The following is a 19,182-nucleotide window of genomic DNA, read 5'->3' on the forward strand; positions in this document are numbered from 1 at the left end:
CCAACATCGACAGTGGCACCTACCGTTTTGTCAATTAGTCACAGCTTGCAGGCGAGCGTTGACACTGAGCGGCGCGTGCGCAAGTCAGCAATTAGCTCTGCCATCTGGAGCGATGCGTGTTTGTTTTAGATGTAGGGTCTTTAGGAAAATTAGCTACGTGGCCGTTACAACAACGGACTGCGAAAACTTCAACACACGTAAATAACGATTGTAAATACACAACTAACGTCATCGTCATCATCATCCTCCTGCCTCAATATTAACTCAAAATTACTTATTTATTTAGCGAGGGCGCAGCATATACTCTTCTTTCATATTACTCTGCTTATCTGCAGTCATCTCGCAAGTAACTCTTGAGCCATATCGCCTTTCTCGCAATCTATCCACCGTTTCTTTGAAACAATCTCGTGTCTATATTCAGCAGGTTTGTTCTAAGTCGCATATTTTGTGCTGGACATAAATCTAGACTTTAAACAGCACTTAATAAAAGATTTATAAAAACCCAATATCCTTTTGAATAATGCATTTATGAAAAAACTTTCACTTGCGTGCATCAACACGACTCAACATTTAAAAGTCGTGCAACATTGGACCACCAGGTAAGTTGGAACAGCTGTCAAATGTTTTATATTTCCACTCAGAAACCTGTCAGTCACAATTTATATTGAACTGGTTGGAATGGTATATTGTATATGGGTTTCCTTGTTGGCTGTTTCCTTCACGTTGTGGCAAAAACTGGGTCCCTATTGCTACTTACTTTGGTACTTAAGTATAAATTGTTACCAATGTTATAAACTTATAACGAAAGTGAATTAGTTGCGCTCTGATGGCGAAACAGCTGGATTGATATTGGAGGATGCAGTAAACCAGGTTCAAAGATATAATGTTGAGATTTTGCCCTAGTTTACCCTGGTCTAGGATGTTGACCTTTCAAAATAATTTTAGTTCTTTTATTGCCTTCTTTTTTATTGTAGTATTTAGTCTTACAACTTTACTTAAACCTTCCTTAGATTCACATTAGTAGCCTGCTGTCACGGAAACAGTCGGGAGACGACCCACGAAGCCAGATATTTCTTTTACGTAACAAATAATTGTATAGTCTTGAAGATAAACTTACGTAGTAACTATTATAGTAATCTGTGGATAAACATATAAATCATCATTAACACCTGCCTAATATTGTAGTAAAAGAAAAATGTGGTTTCTTTTGATACCACATCGTGGTCGTGATTATAATGTCCATGACTTTGTAATACAAAAAAGTATTAAAAATATTTATCAAAGAATATTTACCCTTTAACTTCTATGATGTAAACAAGGTCACTGCAATCGGATTTGAACTTCATCCTTATATCTTCAACTTCAATTAACAAAGAAAACTTCTTTCAAAACACATCGTAAATATAAAATAGGTAAAAGGTAATAAAATGACCTTGACATTAATTTTATTGTAAACATGACTTTATGATGGTCAGATGGGTCGAATTCACAATGTCCTTTACTAAATTACAAAAAATGCTTGCTAAAAAATCACTAAGTAATAAAATCTATCAGGGCTTTTAGTGAATATTTTTTCAGGCGGTAGAAAAAATGATCATTTTTGGACAGAAATTTCAGCTCAAAAATTCGTGCTAAATACGCGTGACTGACAGACGTAATACCTATTTTATATAACAAAACAGACCAGACTTCAGACCAATTTAATTTAGATTCTATGACATAATTACTGAACAGACCTTACTCAATGTTGTTGGCAATCAATCTGTAGGTGCTTTTGTTGTTAGCGTACAAATTTCGCACTTTCAGCCATTATTCAGCCTTGGTAAAATAGACAATAGTGATGAATTGAGAAATAGAGGTAGTGCTGGAGAAATATTCATGCGGTAAGTTCGAATAAGTATTATGACAATAGTCGAGAAGGATACGAAACATACTTCAGAACTTTGAAAAGGTCAAGCGCAAAACACACATTTACACAAGTTTTGCACTTCGAATAAAGATGTGAATAGGTACAGTGACCAGGTGACCACTCACCGCTCGATTCGAAAATTATTGGATACCTATCCATAACAACAAATCATTTCTGCAATACACCACGAGAAAGAAGAGAGAAAGACATCAAGAAAAGACGTTTTTAGAAGTGAAGTCAGAAAATTGGCAAAAATTCTCAATGGTCGAGCCTGAGCTTAAAAATCGTGCACATGCATTTGCAATTCAAAATACAATGTACCCTATAATCTTACCTAGGATCGCTTCACAATGGAAGTTCAATTTTCTCTGCAATATCACCCACTGTTTCTAAGGCTCATAAACTACGTTTTACCCAGTATTTACCTTTGGCAATATTGTCCACATATTCATTGATAGATGCACTTCATTGCATTGGCAGATAGTTCATACTTTAAAAGGGGTCAAAATTTAACCTACTAGGTACCAATCCGTGTCGAAACGCTCCACATTGCCACAAGACCCGTTTAACGCCCCTGTCGTCTAATATCAGTCACCTGCCATTGTTCGCGTGTTAATTCGACTGGCTCAATGCTCCGTTGTCATGTGGGTTTCTGTAGCTTCAAGTGTGAGAAATAAGAGTTGGGGTCCACGGTTCGCTTCGATGACACCGTAGCAAGAGGTGTCAAAAAATGACGCACATTAAGAATCCTAAATAGATGAGTATAAGTGTTTTTTCGCCATGAATTTAGATGCAATTACTTTAAAACAATTCAATGCTAACTTTTAAATTGTCAGCTTCCTCGGATGATCCTTGAAGCTTCGCGTGACGATAAGTAGCGTATTCATATTTTTCTCAGATTATCTAACTGATTACGTATGGTTAATTAATTTGATATGCTACGTACGTAAGAACAGTAGGTACGTACATATTGTTGTAGTTTTAAGCTAATGCGGTAGTAAAACAACTTTGATCCGCTACCTTGGAATTAATTGAGCGATGCAGCGGTTGTTCATAAATTAAATACAGACTTCGGTTAAATTCAAAGTTTTTTGTATTAATTTGTTACTATAATTTACTTATTTACATTATATGTTACTTTGAAATTAACATTTCTTATCGTTGCATCCTTCCTATTTTTAAATTAACCCTAGTGTGTCAAATCATTTCATTGATACTTGCAGTACCTATACAAATTGTCTTTCTGAAAAAAAAATATGAGTTTAAAACATACGATAACTTTTATTTTGGATCGTTAAATAATAAAATGCCATTAATTAAACCACTGTTGACCGCTCTGCTTCCGAAGCGAACCGTCTTCCTCACCACTTATCCTCAATTTGTCAAACAACGTGATTCTTCAGGGCATGTCGTGTTGACTTCGCAATTCCAAGCCATTTCGTTGACATGCTCGTGACTATCATAATTAATTTGAACCCTCACAATTTTTGAGTGCAACGACACGAATTTTGAATAACTTTGAGTTTTTTTTTTCCTTATGTAGAAGATTGGGTAATTTTGTTGTTTGTGACAAAATGTTTGGGCACCGTTATAGTTACTGTGGGAATTAAAAGACAGATTTGAATGTGAAAGAAGGAAATTGCTCAATTGTATTTGTTTTTAATGATATTCACATGATTTTATTTCAAAGAAATGCTTAGTCGTTTGGCGTATTTAGAACAATAAGATCAAAGGTCATTTAGGTGTTTCTATAGCGCCGTTGTTTGAAGCCCGAGGATCGCATTATTTGCAAAACTAGGGCAAAGTTTTGCGCTAATTATTGCCATTTAATTTAATATATTAAAGTTAATAATATTGCTTTCAACATTATAAAAAAAATTACAGCTTAATATAGCCGACATACGAAAAATATACAGTCAAATTTAGGAACAGTTACTTACTTTCCTAAGGGTCTAAAGCGTGACTGAGTTATAGCGTTTTTAATTAGAAAAATAACGCTAAAAGTTTGCTAACGGCCAAATTGGTGCAAACTACGCAATACTAAAGTAGATTAGCATCAAGACGTATTTAGAGAATTTGACGCTACATATATTTAGCTGTCATTGCCTTAATCGCTTTTTCCAAATCGTATGTTTCGTAGTGAACTTGTATCAAGTTAAGGCTTGTTTACACATTTTTCAACATAATATATTTATATAAAGTTAGAGAAATGTTCAGATATGGCTTCATTGACTTTTGCAGGCCTTCTTCTTCTAAAGTACCTAATAAATTTTAACACTGTGCAGTATAATTCTACCATATCTGTCATTAAAACTAGCAACTATCTATATCTAAGGGTGAGTTTAGACTCTGCCAGGTTTGCGGGATTATTCGAAAGAGTTACCGCGTCCCAGGTACATAAAGAGCTTCAGAGATACACGGGTTTAGACTTTAGACCAAACAAGCAAAGCAGCTAAAGCGTGAGTATTCTTTCAATGTTCTCTCTAAAATATTTCTGATAGAGGAAACAGAATAAGCATTTACTGTAGCCACCACCCTCATGAAACGATAAAAATAGACACATTAATAGCAGTTAAATCGCAAAGAATTCCACTTAAAAAATCGCAGAAACTTTGTTACGCATTTATACACTATCTAAACGTGACTTTAGTAAAATAATTGGAATAAAATAGCCATAAAGCTAGTTCAAGACCGTGAATGCTTCGTGCGTTCGCAACCGAGATGTTTGCACTTGATACTAAATCTTTGCCGTGACATCGCTTGCGTTTACCGTATGCATAAATGTATGGAGAAAACTATTTTGCGTATGTATAAGTTGCATTTTATGATTGTGGATTTCTATTTGCTGGTCCTTTCGTGTCGCGATTTATTTCTGATTGCTAATAAATCAGATTGGTAAGTGTGGGAATTGATGTCCTTTAATCCTCATGAACATCCTCAGCCTGGAAATTTGTCAGGTGACTCTAACTTCGCATGTACTCGCCCGACCTCATATTTGCTTACTCGCCTTTGATAAAAAATCTAATAAATAAATATTGACTTAAATCTTGAGCTCAGGAGGTAGTTATAATACATCTTTTTGTATTTTAACTTTGATGGAGTTTTTCTCATAATGTGTAAAGACTTGATTTGAACAGAACTTTTAAGTCAAGCTAGCATATTTCGGTTCCTAGTTTACTTGACGGATTTTCCTCAAAATCAAAGTGAGACCGCTCTACAAATGCTACATTATTATTTACATTTCTGGTAGCAAGTGCAGCATAATCTTGCATCTTAGTACTAAATCAAGACTACTAAGTTACAAACTTAAGCTGATAAGGCATCGGAAACGGTGTGGTCGGAAAAGTTTATCTTTGGTATTCTGGCGAATGTCCTACCGTAAACAGAATCAAGTAAGTCAAACTGGTTTTAAGTTTAGCAATTGCGAAATGGTATGTCCAGGTAGGTATGTGTCACACTTCATCCATCCATCTATTTAGTGTAAATTGTAATCTTCATATTTGTGGTAGAACTGTTTGGTTAGACGCACTAATCTCGGAAATTACCAATCTTGGAATGAATTAAGGTCCTATTTGAAAAAAGTAATGTCAATGTGACACAGGCAACTTTTTATTCGGGTATGCGAATCGTACGTTCGATATGGGGGTGTAGTTGTGGACGGAAGCTGGTATGTAATATAAACTTAGTATACGTAGTTGTTTTACTATTACGGAAGAACTGGTCATAAGAAATGAGATTCAGTGTTCTAAGTACGCAATTAAATATTTTGTATATTTCTAATACGCTTTAAACGATTAGGTAAACTTAATCTACAAGCTAAGTTACTTTTTTAAAAACGGAGTTGTCATAATTTTGTTTTAGAAGAAATTTATTAAAAGATGGGATCCATTGGTATCAAATTCCTTAAATCAAACACACATACCGTCACTCCTATAACCATTTATATAGATAGGTAGATATGGATCCTAGAAATGACCAGCGTGCATAGTAATTTGTAAATGTAAGCGGCTAGGACCTTCAACTTTGCTTCGACACTAAGAGTTAACATTGTAGGTTCAGTTATAATTATATAACTGTAGTACCCAAATATGCCGTTAGACGCCAGAACTAAATGTTTTAATAGTAAATGCTTTTAATATTAAAACCTTAAATATGCAGTACTAAGGAGTACCTTAGTATGGTGAGGTTTTTCTCTAGTACCCTAAACAACCAGTAGGTTGGACTTTATTCACGGTGTCGATTGACACTAATTTTTATATTATTTATTATTTTTAAAGAACTTTGAAAAATGTTATGTCTTTTATTTTTGTGTTTGTTGTAGTTACTTTATATTTTTAACTTTTGTTACAATTGCCTGTGTTCAATAAAGCATGAAAGACAAGTTTATTGTATAAAATGTTTGTTTCAGTAAACACAAAAACATTTTAACAGTCGGAAGTGTCTGAAATTGACATGTCTTGTGACTTTTTGTACTGCACAACTGCAATAATTTTAATACTAAACCCTGCCTAAGTAGATACATAAGTCGTAGAATCAAAGCAAGAGTAATTATATTCCTGAAAAACTGATATATGTATAGTAACGACGTTTTACGCGACTGCTAAGAGAAGGGATGTTTTTATTCAGATAAGTAAACTTACAGCTTCTATTGCTGCTTAAAATACAATATAATATTTGTTTTCCTTTCAATATATCACTGATACATTAAGCTTCCTTTTAGTTAAACAGTTACCTAATAAGAAATACATCTCAAACGTGCTATCATGGATTGGCCATGGGATATTAGAATGACATAACTTTTCATGCAGATTTGCAAGATAGCCTTCAATTACCGTTTAGCATCGTATTAGAGGTTTATATCTATTACGAATTGCTTGGTTAAAGTAGTATAATATTACTTAAGTACTTTAAACTAAATATAATAGAAATAGCATAAACATGTTAAGATTTAAGTGACAATTTGGCACTATTATGCGAATAGGTATCGTTGGTGTTGCCTACTTCAAAAATGTTAAATAGACGTTTGACTTGTATTTATAGAAAATATCCATAGAAACATTGCGCAAGTGAAAAACGTCAGTTTATTTTATTTTGTAGAAACCTTATAAACAGATGCTTTATTTTCTAAAAAAAGACATCTAACTAAAAAATTGCAATGATAATTTTCATTTGATTTTATATTTAATTTGACCTGCAGAATATCTTAATAAAAATATTCGCATTAAAAGAGAATTCACAGAACTAATCATGAAACAAACGAAAACAGATTTGAACAGAGATTATTCTGTAACCTAGAAAACGCCGAACATAATGTATGAATGGCTTCACATACCTAACTATTGCAATCGCCTGTGAAAATTATATTATTACTGAGCCATAAAAACAGTAATGTACCAAATTCACATAATATAAACAGTATCTGTGACATCTAATTTTGCATGTTTGAAAATTTTAACAAAAAAAACTTTTGGTTTAATTTAAACAATATAACAAGGCAATACTTGGTAAATCAAGTTGAAAAAAACACGTAATTCTGATACAATTTTCTTAATAACATATAGAGCTGATAAAGTCCCTAAAGCTCCCACTAGAATCACTAGATAGACGGACGATCTGCCCAAGGTCGCCGGGAAGCAGTGGATGCGGGTTGCTGAAGATCGAGCAAATGGGGGAACCTTAGGGGAGGCCTTTGTCCAGAAGTGGACGTCTTTCGGCTGTCACGACGATAGAGCTGGGGTCAACTAAAGACACAAATGATGATGGATTGTGTGATTGACGATATGGCTGGAAAGAGTATCACATGTGCGATTATGTGAATAGGAAAGTATAGGAAATAACAAATGAGCCCAAATAAAATTGAGAAGTCGGAAGGAGTATAGTGATTATTTTCGATCATAAAGAAAAATAACATTATACTTGAATGACCTTTCAAATACGATGTTTTGCACATTTACCTACAAATTGAACGTGAGACCAAGATAAGATTTTCATAAGAAGTGTGAAGTTGTCACCAAACAATAGAATTGTTAATAAGCTTACAAAAATTTGTAATGCTGTGACATTTCTATACGGAAGGCTTCCCAAGGCAAAGAAAGCTGAATGGAACTAATTGATTCAATCAGTGATGTAAAAAGTGCTGTCCGACTTAGATTTTTTGTCTGAATACCGTTTGGTAATAAGTTAACTGGTAGGTAAATGAAAATAATTAGAGCATGTTGGTTGACCGTTTATTTTCAAAGGTAAGCCAAGCCTAGAAAGACATCTTCGCCATCAATTAAGAGATCGGAGGTGTATTCCTTGACAATGCCTTCCAGTAGTGTGTAAGTGGCTCTGAGGATTTGCTTTAAGGAGAAGAATATGGAGTTTCCATTTCGACTCCTATATACCTAATTTAAGTATTCTGTAGTAAGAGTAAATTAAAAATACCAAATATGTAAAACAAGCTCATCACTGACCAAGTATAGAAACCTCATACCCATCAGCTATTTAGACCACGTACCAGCGTACTAAAGTCGTAACAAGGTTGCCTAGCAAATTCTGTTCAAATTCCTCTCTTATACTTAAATTTTATCATTCAATCAAGTCCTTCATTGCCTCGGTATGTTTGTTTATTAAATCTATTTGCAATAATCTCAAGAAGTAGGTTATCAGATTTCCACAAGGTATCGCTAAGGATGAGGAAGGTTTTAGTAAATAACTTACCAAATGTAAAGCTTGAAGTCGCTAGAGCACCTTTGTTTCATAAGCTGAAGAATATGTTTGTTTGTGCTAATGTCAGGGATTATTGGATGGATTTGAAAAAATCTATCCCATATACATAATGACGGAACGCTATGGGAGCTTTTCACCCAAGTGCGCTAAGTATTTCTCTTGGCATACGTTCGGAACCACGCGCACTTTTATCTATGACCATGACCCCAGATTGCGATACTTTAGGCTGATTCACAGTTACCGGTCCTGATTTCAGTATTAATATCTGCCTACATACATTTAAGGATAATTTAACTTTTGTTCACATAGAAACCGCGTTACATAAGTATGATTGAAGAGTTTTGAGTTTCTAAGCGCCTACGTGAGGTTTTTGACAGGACAAGATTAATAAATTGCCCAGATTTGTAGATAGAGGAGAAACCGTTGCTTCTTGCCAGGTTTTAGGAGCCCTGCCAAGTTTGGATATATCGCTAGTGATAAAGCGACTGCTGTGCACGGGTTCGATGCCCGAGTCGGGCCGAAATGTCGTTTTTGTTTTTAGAAACTTTCACAAAGGAGCCAGGAGTCTGGAAATTGGTGGAGTTAAACTCTGGAATGAATGTGCCTGGGCGTGTGTGGGCCAGAGGTCCAGAGTAGACTGGAGGCATGGCGGCTGAGACTGGAGACAGTGGGTTTAAAGGTGAGCAGGAGTAAAACCGAATACCTTCATTGTGATTTTGGCGGTATTTCGGGACCCATGACCATAACCCTAGCCGGCATGCCTACCAGTTTGCTCCGACTTCCGGTACCTTGGTTCACTCGTCCAAAGTGACGGTGAGGTGAACAGGGACGTTACGCATCGGATCAATACTGGATGGATGAAGTGGCGACAGGTAACTAGCACTATTTGTGACCCGCGGATGCCCCTCAAACTGAAGGGCAAAATTTACAAATCCGTCATTAGACCTGTCGTCCTGTATGGATCGGAGTGTTGGGCATTGAAAAAGAGGGACGAGAAGAGAGTGCATGTAACAGAAATGAGAATGCTGAGATGGATGTGTGGTGTTACAAGAATGGATAAAGTGAGGAATGATTACATTAGAGGAAGTCTGAAAGTAGCGCCAGTTACAGAAAAGATGAGAAGTAGAAGATTGTCGTGGTATGGACATGTAATGAGGAGGATGATACGCATGCAACAAAGTGTGTGCTAAGTATGAATGTAGATGGATGGAGAGGAAGAGGAAGACCTAAGAAAAGATGGATGGATTGCCTGAAAGATGATATGAATAGGAAGGGAGTGAGTGTCAGTATGACGAGTGACAGGGGAAAATGGAAGAAAATGACATATTGCGCCGACCCCAAGTAATATTTGGGAACAGGGCAGGAGAAAACTCATGTGCCTGGGCACGTAAAGAGGCGTCCCCGAATGCTATTCAGGTATCAGGTTCGTCATCGTTAGGTACTATTCCATATCATGGGCTGGCAGATGGAGTTAAGGAAATTCTGACTGTAGGATTCTAAAAAGGTTATTATGAAACGATGACTTTATTACATGTGTCCTTTTCATCTAAGAATAATCATATTCCTTACACAAATAATTGCATTAAACGGAGATAAAGACGGTTATAAACGACAGGATTACGAAATACACTACGTGACTTGGCTTAAAAGTCTACATGATCACGAGAAAGTCCCGAACCGTGGTACAAGGGATATTATTGTTAGTAGGTATAATATTGTGCATGCCTCCACGAATAAACTTAGAACGTGCTTAGGATTTTGTTAACAATGTTTCGTGTAATTCTTAGACTAAAGTTAGAGGTTTTGTAACTTTATTTTGTGTAGGACTTGTGTAATTATTATAGAGCAGCTGTTTCCTGGGTCCCAGGGAACAACTTTCCACACCTGGATAAAACCTTCCTATTGATAACCTAGGAATTTTCCTATTGATGCCTATGGTTGCATACCATTTCTTATCAAAATTGTGATTAAAGCGTGAAGAAGTAAAAAACATACTCACCAACTTTCGGCTTAATAATTTAAAATATCCTGTGAAGGTGCAATACCCCTTTGATATCATTCTTATTTTATCAAACTATACACGTAAAAACATTTGGTTTTCAAATTGCTCTCGAAATTCGCAATAGTTCTTACGATTACTGAATATAAATGTACTTTATCTGATACACTTTACAATTGTATTTGTAAGGTGAAGGTGCTAATAGAATACTAATTTTGGAGCTAACTTGATACTTGAAGATCTTGCGATTTCTTTTGTTATTTTATGTAGTTGAATACAAAAGTACATACATACATACTTGTATTGCGAAACTTTGTACTGATATAGTTTGAAGTATTTTCGAGAATATAGACATTGACATTGCCCAATATATACCTTGTCTCGAATACTTTTTTATGGGAGGGAAATCCTCATGCATACCTGATTATTACCAGCTAAAACCGCCCCGGTATCTTCTGACACGTTCGCGCGGGAATCCAAATTCTTTCACAGTTATCCTACCTATACAATGTAACGGGAATTCATAGGTACATTTTCAAGACAAAATTACCTTAATTTCTTTTAAAACATAAGATGACCTTTGAAGGTATATTGACCGAGTCTTTTCCATTGAATGATGAGGATGTTTTAGAAGAAATATTTCCTCAAATTACATAAAAATTCTCTGAGGGCAGCAGACTTGCTAATCACAAAAAAAAAACTTGAGTTACATAAAAAGAACCACAAAATATAATTACACAAGTTTATAGCCAATTCCGGTAGACAAAATAGTATCTAAAGGCGTAATTTTCATCACAGTTACGTCTTTAATTTACCTAAACTTTACGAAAGTTTTATGTAAATAAACAGAGTTGTCTCATCGAACGTAATAGTGATTCAACAAAACTGTATTTGCTTTTGACTGTTATAATTTGGTATATAAAAAGTTGAAAAAAAATCTTCGAGAAGGAGTTTAGGCTGCTCCCGAGAGATTGATTTCGCACACCTGGATAAAAAGCAGCTATCCTGAAGCTTTCCTCAATAATTTAAATTATTGCTAATTGGATCAGTTGTAGGTCTCGAGATTAGCGAATTTATACAAACAAGGAAAAAATGCTATAGGAGGTATGAATTAAATTAACCTACAATTTAGAACATACATATAGAAATAACGATAACTTATATAAGTTAGATACAATATTATAAACATTATGCACCGAAATTTAAAATTTAATTTCAGATTCTTCCTCAATCTTATTTTTTTCGACATATTAGCCGGTAATTTATTCAGAATTAAATATGTATGTAGGTACACACTATATATTATATACCAACAAAACTACTTATATTTGTACTTATAATTAAAATTATATTCGTGTGCATTTGATTTGCCTATTTCCAGCTGTTTTCTATGCTCTATTTAGAATATTTACTAGAATATTTCCAGCTGTTTTCTATGCTCTATTTAGAACAAATTACTATAAAATGTCCCCCTTCAACCGCATTCCAGCCATATACAACAGCAAGTTCTCTTCACTAGATCCTTTTAACACATCTCGTTCATCGTACAGAAAACTTATACTAGAATCTTTGTCCCAGAATAAGTAGTGCCATAATAAGTTAATTTAAATGAAAAAAGAAATTCCCTTTCAACCCTCAACCTCTTATACTAAAATAACCAATACGGATCACAATTGATTACAAACCTATCAAATATATACATATACACCCATACGCATGAACACACACACACACACACACACACATACACGTAAATCATAAAATGTAGTATTATATATAATCGTTTATCGATCGGTTTTTGTATAAGCTACTCTAATCTAGGTATATTTCAGCTTGTTTACTCTCAACTAAAATTATTACTGTGTACTTCTTAATTGGCGTATTGTTATGTTTATAAATTATGTATTAAGATTGTCAGCTGTGAAGAACCTATATGAAATAAATAAATAAATAAATAAATAAATAAATAAATAAATAAATAAATAAATAAATAAATAAATAAATAAATAAATAAATAAATAAATAAATAAATAAATAAATAAATAAATAAATAAATAAATAAATAAATTTATCAGAGCATTTATACTCTTATCTTCGATCATAGTTGTGAAGCCACGCATTCAAACAGGTTAGTTGCAAATAGTAAACAAATGCTAGTAAAAGAAAAGTCTACAGTTGTTTATAATTGTAAACCGGTATTTAACATTGTTTAGGTTAGATCTAGTTTTATGATTTGTTTATTTTCACACGTAAATAACAAAACGAATAGGAACCAAAATACCAAATAAGAAAAAAAGTACAAAAATATACTTAACTAGGGTTTTTTTGTTATTTTAAACAGGCAACATCTATCTAAAATAATTATTAAAGGGGCACTATCTAATGCTTTCTTCTGCAATGAAAAAAAAAAAACAAAAAAAGTTCACTTACATCATTTCCAAATTGTTCGCTGCTAACATCCAAAATAGATGACAAGGCTGCAGCCAAAATCACTTTCCTCCAATAAATCACCATATTTACATAAATACACTAAATAAATATTTCAAAAATTCACATTTTATTCAAAAAATAAACTTTAAATTATTTATAAAAAAGTCCGCCATGTTTTTTATTTTCCCGCGCGTGAATGACAGTTGTGATTTAGGGCAAAGGAAGTTTCATGCTTACAGCCTATTTGTTGTGGAGTTTTTATTTAAGATTTTTATATAAAGTAGTGTCGTGTTATAACGGTGTTTACCGCGTGGCGGTGAGCGGCAGTTCGCGTGGTTTCGCGGCATGCGACTGCGCGGATTAGTGCAACAGATACAGAACAAAGTGTTAGAAGTGTTGGCACTCTATCGATATAATTTCGTTGCGCATTTTTTTTTTTGGGATTTTAGTTTTGATAAACTGTGATTGGAATTAAAATTAATATTGACACAGATGTATTTAATGGTATTTTTAGAAGTAGAGTTCAAACACTAGGTCATTTTTATTTTTGATTTTTCATATTTGGATTTTAGATCTCAGTGGCGTGCACTTGAAGAGGCCTATGTCCAGCAGTGGACTGCGATAGGCTGATGATGATGATATTTTGATAAAATATGTATGAGAGTAAAGTAAATTCATAGTTCATTTAAATAGTATTTTTCATCAATTTATAAACCTGAAAATTAAGTGCTAATTTATTAAACGACTTTATAATTTAATCAGATAAGTGGCTTTACATAAAACGATAGCAACCTAAAGTACATTAATAGATCCTAGAGAAGTACCCACTACTCTACGCAAGTAAACAAGTAACAAAGCAACTATCGACAAAAAGTTCTATCGACACCACAACATCACTACGCTATTGCAATTCGGAATTGTAAAAACTATTTTCCCAAACTGTGTCAGGTGTTTGTTTTAGCTACGGATTTTACTTTCATTTCAATTAAAATGATAATAATGTTTGGCATTAAAAACGTGGTCTATTACATACATTTCTGTGTTATCGTGGGATTGGGCACATAGTATCCTGTAATGGGGCTTTTAGAGTAAGTTTTTCTAGTGTTGTTACTATGTAAAGATGGTGTTTCGTTTCATTGGTTAGAGGTTGGTTTCATTAGTTTACAATTTTTTTCCTCATCTGCTAATGTAATAAAGAGGAAACATTTTTTTGTTTATTGGTTTGGTACAAACTTCGGACCCTAAAGGCTCCTAAATTACTGAATCGATTTCAAAATTCTTTCACTGCTGAAAAGTTACACTGTTACCGAGTATATTTAGGCGTAGGCTATATTTTATCCCTTTACGGGCAGTGGCTCTCACTCATGGGACGCGGATGAAATCGCGGGAAATCGGATAGTAATTTATTTCAGAGTTCGTATACCTATTTTGACTTTTTTGTAGTTTGAATATACCAGCAAATAAGTAAAACAAGTTCCCTAAATAAGTAAGTTTATCATATCATATTGAGGTCACCTCTATCCTCTATCTATGCAATGCAAATGTGTGAAAATAAGAAGAAACATAAGCAATCTTCTCACGTGGAAAATAAGGCAATACAAATAAAAAACAAACGATAAGCTTCATTTACTTTATTTTTTTATAAATTCTCCAAAAAATCAAAATTAAAAGCTAAATAGTCTTTATAAATACGTTTTGTCAATTAGACATAACTATATTTATACTTAGTTTAATATTTTTAGAATCTTTATTAATTTCAAAGGCCACCTTTCCGTACTCATATTTTGCAAAATTTCTTAACTTCGAAAATGTATCTTCTATGAACCAGGCTTACTTTTATCCTTCAAAGAGAGACCTCAGCATTACTGACCATCATACAGACCTTATTCCGTAATTCTGCTATTTTGTCTGGCGGGAACTGACAAACAATGTCTGCCATGCACGCAAAGAACGCATGAGTCGGTGTCTGTCCAACCCCAGTAGCTTTATTCACTAACTGCTGCAATATACAGTTCCTTTCTTCTCTATCTCTCCTCAACTCATCTATAATAGAATCTCTCTTTCTCTTCATTACTCTTCTTGGGGCTACCTCAATCTCCGGTACTGTCAAAGTCTGGTCTTGCACAGTCACACTCTGTTGAACTAAATGACTTGGATCATAATTTATAGGATCAGGCGGTTCTATGCTAACTTCGTCGTTTGCAGTGCCAAGTATAAAGGAGATTCTGCTAAAGGTACTTCTTCAGAAGAATCATATTCTTCTTTAATATTATCATTAGTTACTTCGTACACAATAAAGTTATCTTTTGGCGTGTCATCGGCGTTTCTTTCTTCTTCGAAAGTCTCTGATAAGAAGTTGAGTCTTTCGTCGTCATATTTTGAAACTGACTGTTGTCCGCCATTTATCTTTTTCTTTCTGTTTTTTATGTAGTTGTCTCGTATGTTACGGAATTTTGATTTGCATTCCTCGGCTGAAACAAAAGCAGTAAATAGATAAGTACAGTCGCCCTCGCATCAAGGTATCATCTAAAATCTGTCACCTTTCATTACTGCATTTTTTTATATTTATAGCACAGGTAAGGTTTAATATTGATTGGCAAAAAATCACAAATTGTAGTAGCTTATTTTTTTAGATTAATTACAGGTTTTTTTTTTGTTTGATGTTGTAATGAATGATTTGAAAAATTCTTTCACTGTTGGGAAGCTACACTATCCCCGGGTGATAGGCTATATTTTATCCCGGTACGGGCAGTAGTTCCAACGGGACGCGAGTGAAACCGCGGGAAACCGGCTAGTAGTAAATGAATTCATTTGCATCATACTGAATTACTAGATCACTTGATATTGGAAACATTTCTAACCCATTTCTTATCACGCAAAAACAATGTAGGACTCCCCACCGATGATCAACAATAAAAAACGACATACATAACACAATAACAAGTAGGTAAGTACATATTTACGTACTTTCCTAATGCAATTGAATGAATCAATTTATGCAAGTACATTATTAATGTACATAATTATGTAATCTAAGTACTTAAGTGTGTATTAAAAAATACCTAGGTATGTAATAAAATGTGAAATATGTAAAACATAGGTAAAACAAGAACTTAATTTAATTAAGTAGGTAATGGGTGCAGGACCTATAGAAAGGTACTTATTTATGGATTTAGTGAACAGTAGCAATAACTGCTTGTGTACACTCTACCTTATCGTGCAGCTAAACTAAGATAAATAGGGTATTATACAATGTATAAAGGATAGATTTATAAGGTAGGTTTCCTAATAAAATCCCTGTTATTCATCAAAACAATCATTCATTTGGTTTTCACTACGCATTAAAAAAAAACTCGTCAAAAATCGTCACAGATATGACGAATTGTAACTCGCAACGTACAGCGTTTTCAGCTATCAAGCTATTACCAACTTTGTGTGTATTAAAATAGAATCTGAAATCAACTTACACAGCCGCCACACGCAGAGCAATGATCGCATGCAAGTTGTGATAGAGAATTTTAGATTCTATTTCTATGCACACAGTGGCGATAATAGTTTGACAGCTGCAATCCAATTGCTACCTGAACCGTGCGTCACGTGGTTCCCCGTTCCAAGCTGCATTACAAATACTCGGCTCTGATTGGCTGTCGGGAGTCAAGCGTCATGATAACTTGTTGACAGCGCAGCTACGAACGTAAGCGCTTTGACGGTAAATAACATTACAAAATCTTCACAAAAGTAGATTATTAATTGAAAAATAAACTTAAGAATATCTAATTGTTATAGAAACAGATTTTAAAATGAATTAGTAAAACCAGTAGGTAGGTACTTGTACTTACGTGCTCTGTTGAGTTCCGCGCCAATTTTGATCCAACAGTCGTACTTTTTGAACATGTATTTGCCATTGTTGACTTTACTGCGATACAGGATCGGATATTTCTTTACTTGTTCTATCAACGCGTCTTCGAATTGTTTGTTCATCATGAATAATGTATAGCGTGAGCTACGCGACGTTCGACGGTGACGGCGTCGCAACGGTATGCGGTGGAGCGAGCATGCGCGGGCGACGCGGCTTCGTCCCTCGCACCTCAGGCCTCACCGCGCCTCCCGGCGTGCCGCGTGTATTCTCACCGCAGTCGATAATAATGTTTTGTGCCGCAGTTGGCCGTTTGAAGCGTGCAGCGTAGAACGGAGCGTAGCGAACGTGTTTAAAATTATGATGTTAGGCGTCGTTGCTATGTTGTTTCAGGCTGGGTTTTTAATTTAGGTTCTTATGGTTATGTACAATTTTCAATAGGATAATGTACTTAACTTTGATGTGGTATTTTGGCTCATTAGCAGAGTAGAACCTAGGTACATAATCAGAAGCAGAAAAATAATATGCAGCATTGGTTAAGTGCCACTATTATAACGTCGTCTTCATAAAGTTCAAAGAGAAGGTAGAAGAAATTGTTTAAAACAAGATTAAAACTTCTAGCCTGGTTAGATAGTATTTTCAGCACTTTCTATATGTAGATAGCACGAGTGAAAACTCATAGAAAACCCCAAAAATATCCTATTACTGATTTACTATGTTACTTACAACAAATAATAGGCATAGCGATAGAATTGAGCGGAATAGTGAAAATGTGTTCGCTATGAGGCAACAGTTCCGCTTCGGTCGCCGCTCCGTAGATCGGAACAGATCAACAGAGAATATCATGCAGTCGTTATTGGTGCGATATTTTTTTTTATTCATCACTGTGGCGAAAATTCTGGGCAAATTATTTTTTTAGAATTCATATATTGAGTACCTAGTAGCTATCAGTTTTAATATTTTGTTTAATAATGTTGGGGCCAATCTTTTGACTAAACGGGGCGCACAGATGTCAGTTTTCAAGGAGACAGTTATTACCCAACAAACAAAAAATCCTCTCATAGTAGCTAAAAATGCCAAAAATAAATTTCTTGTAAGAGCCGTATTAACGCTAATAAGGGTGCGTTTGGGCACAAATTACAAGAACAATAACCTCAAACCCCCCTTATATTTGCTTTATTGTCAGCTTCTTTTTCTTATATGTACTTTATTATAGCAAGCGATAAGGGAGTCAAACTAATAAAAGCAAAAGGATTTGCTCTTAAAAAGCCAACCAACCTTATACATGTTTTATAATGGCGAGCAACAAGGGAGTAAAACTTATAGCGGCAAGACAAATTCTATTTTAAAGCTATTCGCCTTAAAATCAGTGTTTGAGATTCTGCAGCAAGTGTTTTGTTGAGTGATTTTTCACAGTTTGGCAGCGTCAACGAGTATTTTAAAGAAAACAAGAACCATGATTAATTTCTTTTTTTTTAGTGTACCTGAATCCGAGAGTATATTGTGTTTGTTTATTGAGAAAACTGTGTGGGAATTCAAACGTATGATAAAATGTGGTACAAAAAGTGTAATTATATCAACGCGCCCTTGAATTTGAGTAGTTTTGACATAAAAATGTGAATAATTATTAAGACATGTTTTTTATAACGCTTTTACAAGGGTAATATCATTCTCACAACGTCTATTAGAAATCTATAAGATTATAAGCTCTGTAATGGCAACATTTATTCCATCTGCTATCGCCATTTTATCTACCGTTAGGGTTCCTTTCATCATTCCGTAGCTGTATTAATATTAGCTATATTACATTTTAGGTATTATCACAATGGTCGTATTTACGGAGAAGATCTCACTGTCCAAAACAAGAGATGGCCATGGAATTTGACACATTTTATCGTACGAAGAAAATTTTTCACTTTCTTGTTTTGTCAAAATTGTAAAGAGTATTTCATTTATGATCTTTATTGAAGGTGAATGTGAATATTGTTATCCATAATTTTATTACACATTTCTCAATAGTAATAAAAAATTTCAATACCTAGCAATGAAAAATAATTATTACTAGGTAAGTGTATGCAGTGGGACAGCATAGGCTAATTAAAAAAAAAGTGTAAATAAATAGATATTTTAATAAATAGATTGTAATATTTTTAATAGATCACTCAAAGCCATTGTGAAATATAATTTTCTACTGCCCAGTTTTGACATCACCACCGATAACCATCTTATTCAACTCAAATTTAGTTGAAAATTTATGTCTTCTTCACTACCACCACC

The 19,182-nt window shown here is 34.4% G+C and overlaps 2 protein-coding genes across 2 annotated transcripts in view; both read right to left on the reverse strand.

The window, feature by feature from the left end:
* LOC110376221 (A disintegrin and metalloproteinase with thrombospondin motifs 16) overlaps positions 1–13,395 on the reverse strand; it is a 47,708-nt gene extending 34,313 nt beyond the window's left edge. The window contains 1 exon segment of the mRNA XM_064038212.1: positions 13,050–13,395. Within this exon segment, the coding sequence (XP_063894282.1) occupies positions 13,050–13,133 (84 nt within the window). The 5' untranslated portion in view covers positions 13,134–13,395.
* A 1,279-nt stretch (positions 13,396–14,674) lies between these two features.
* Positions 14,675–17,108, reverse strand: LOC110376212 (uncharacterized). The gene is made up of 2 exons (XM_021334616.3): positions 16,889–17,108; positions 14,675–15,520 (listed from the first exon to the last, which is right to left on the reverse strand). Exons 1-2 carry the CDS (start codon positions 17,031–17,033, stop codon positions 15,231–15,233), a joined length of 435 nt encoding a protein of 144 aa, XP_021190291.3. The 5' UTR covers positions 17,034–17,108; the 3' UTR covers positions 14,675–15,230.
* Positions 17,109–19,182: the final 2,074 nt, after the last annotated feature.

Source organism: Helicoverpa armigera, chromosome 15, assembly GCF_030705265.1.
Source record: "Helicoverpa armigera isolate CAAS_96S chromosome 15, ASM3070526v1, whole genome shotgun sequence".
In the NCBI taxonomy this organism is placed as follows: Eukaryota; Metazoa; Arthropoda; class Insecta; order Lepidoptera; family Noctuidae; genus Helicoverpa; species Helicoverpa armigera.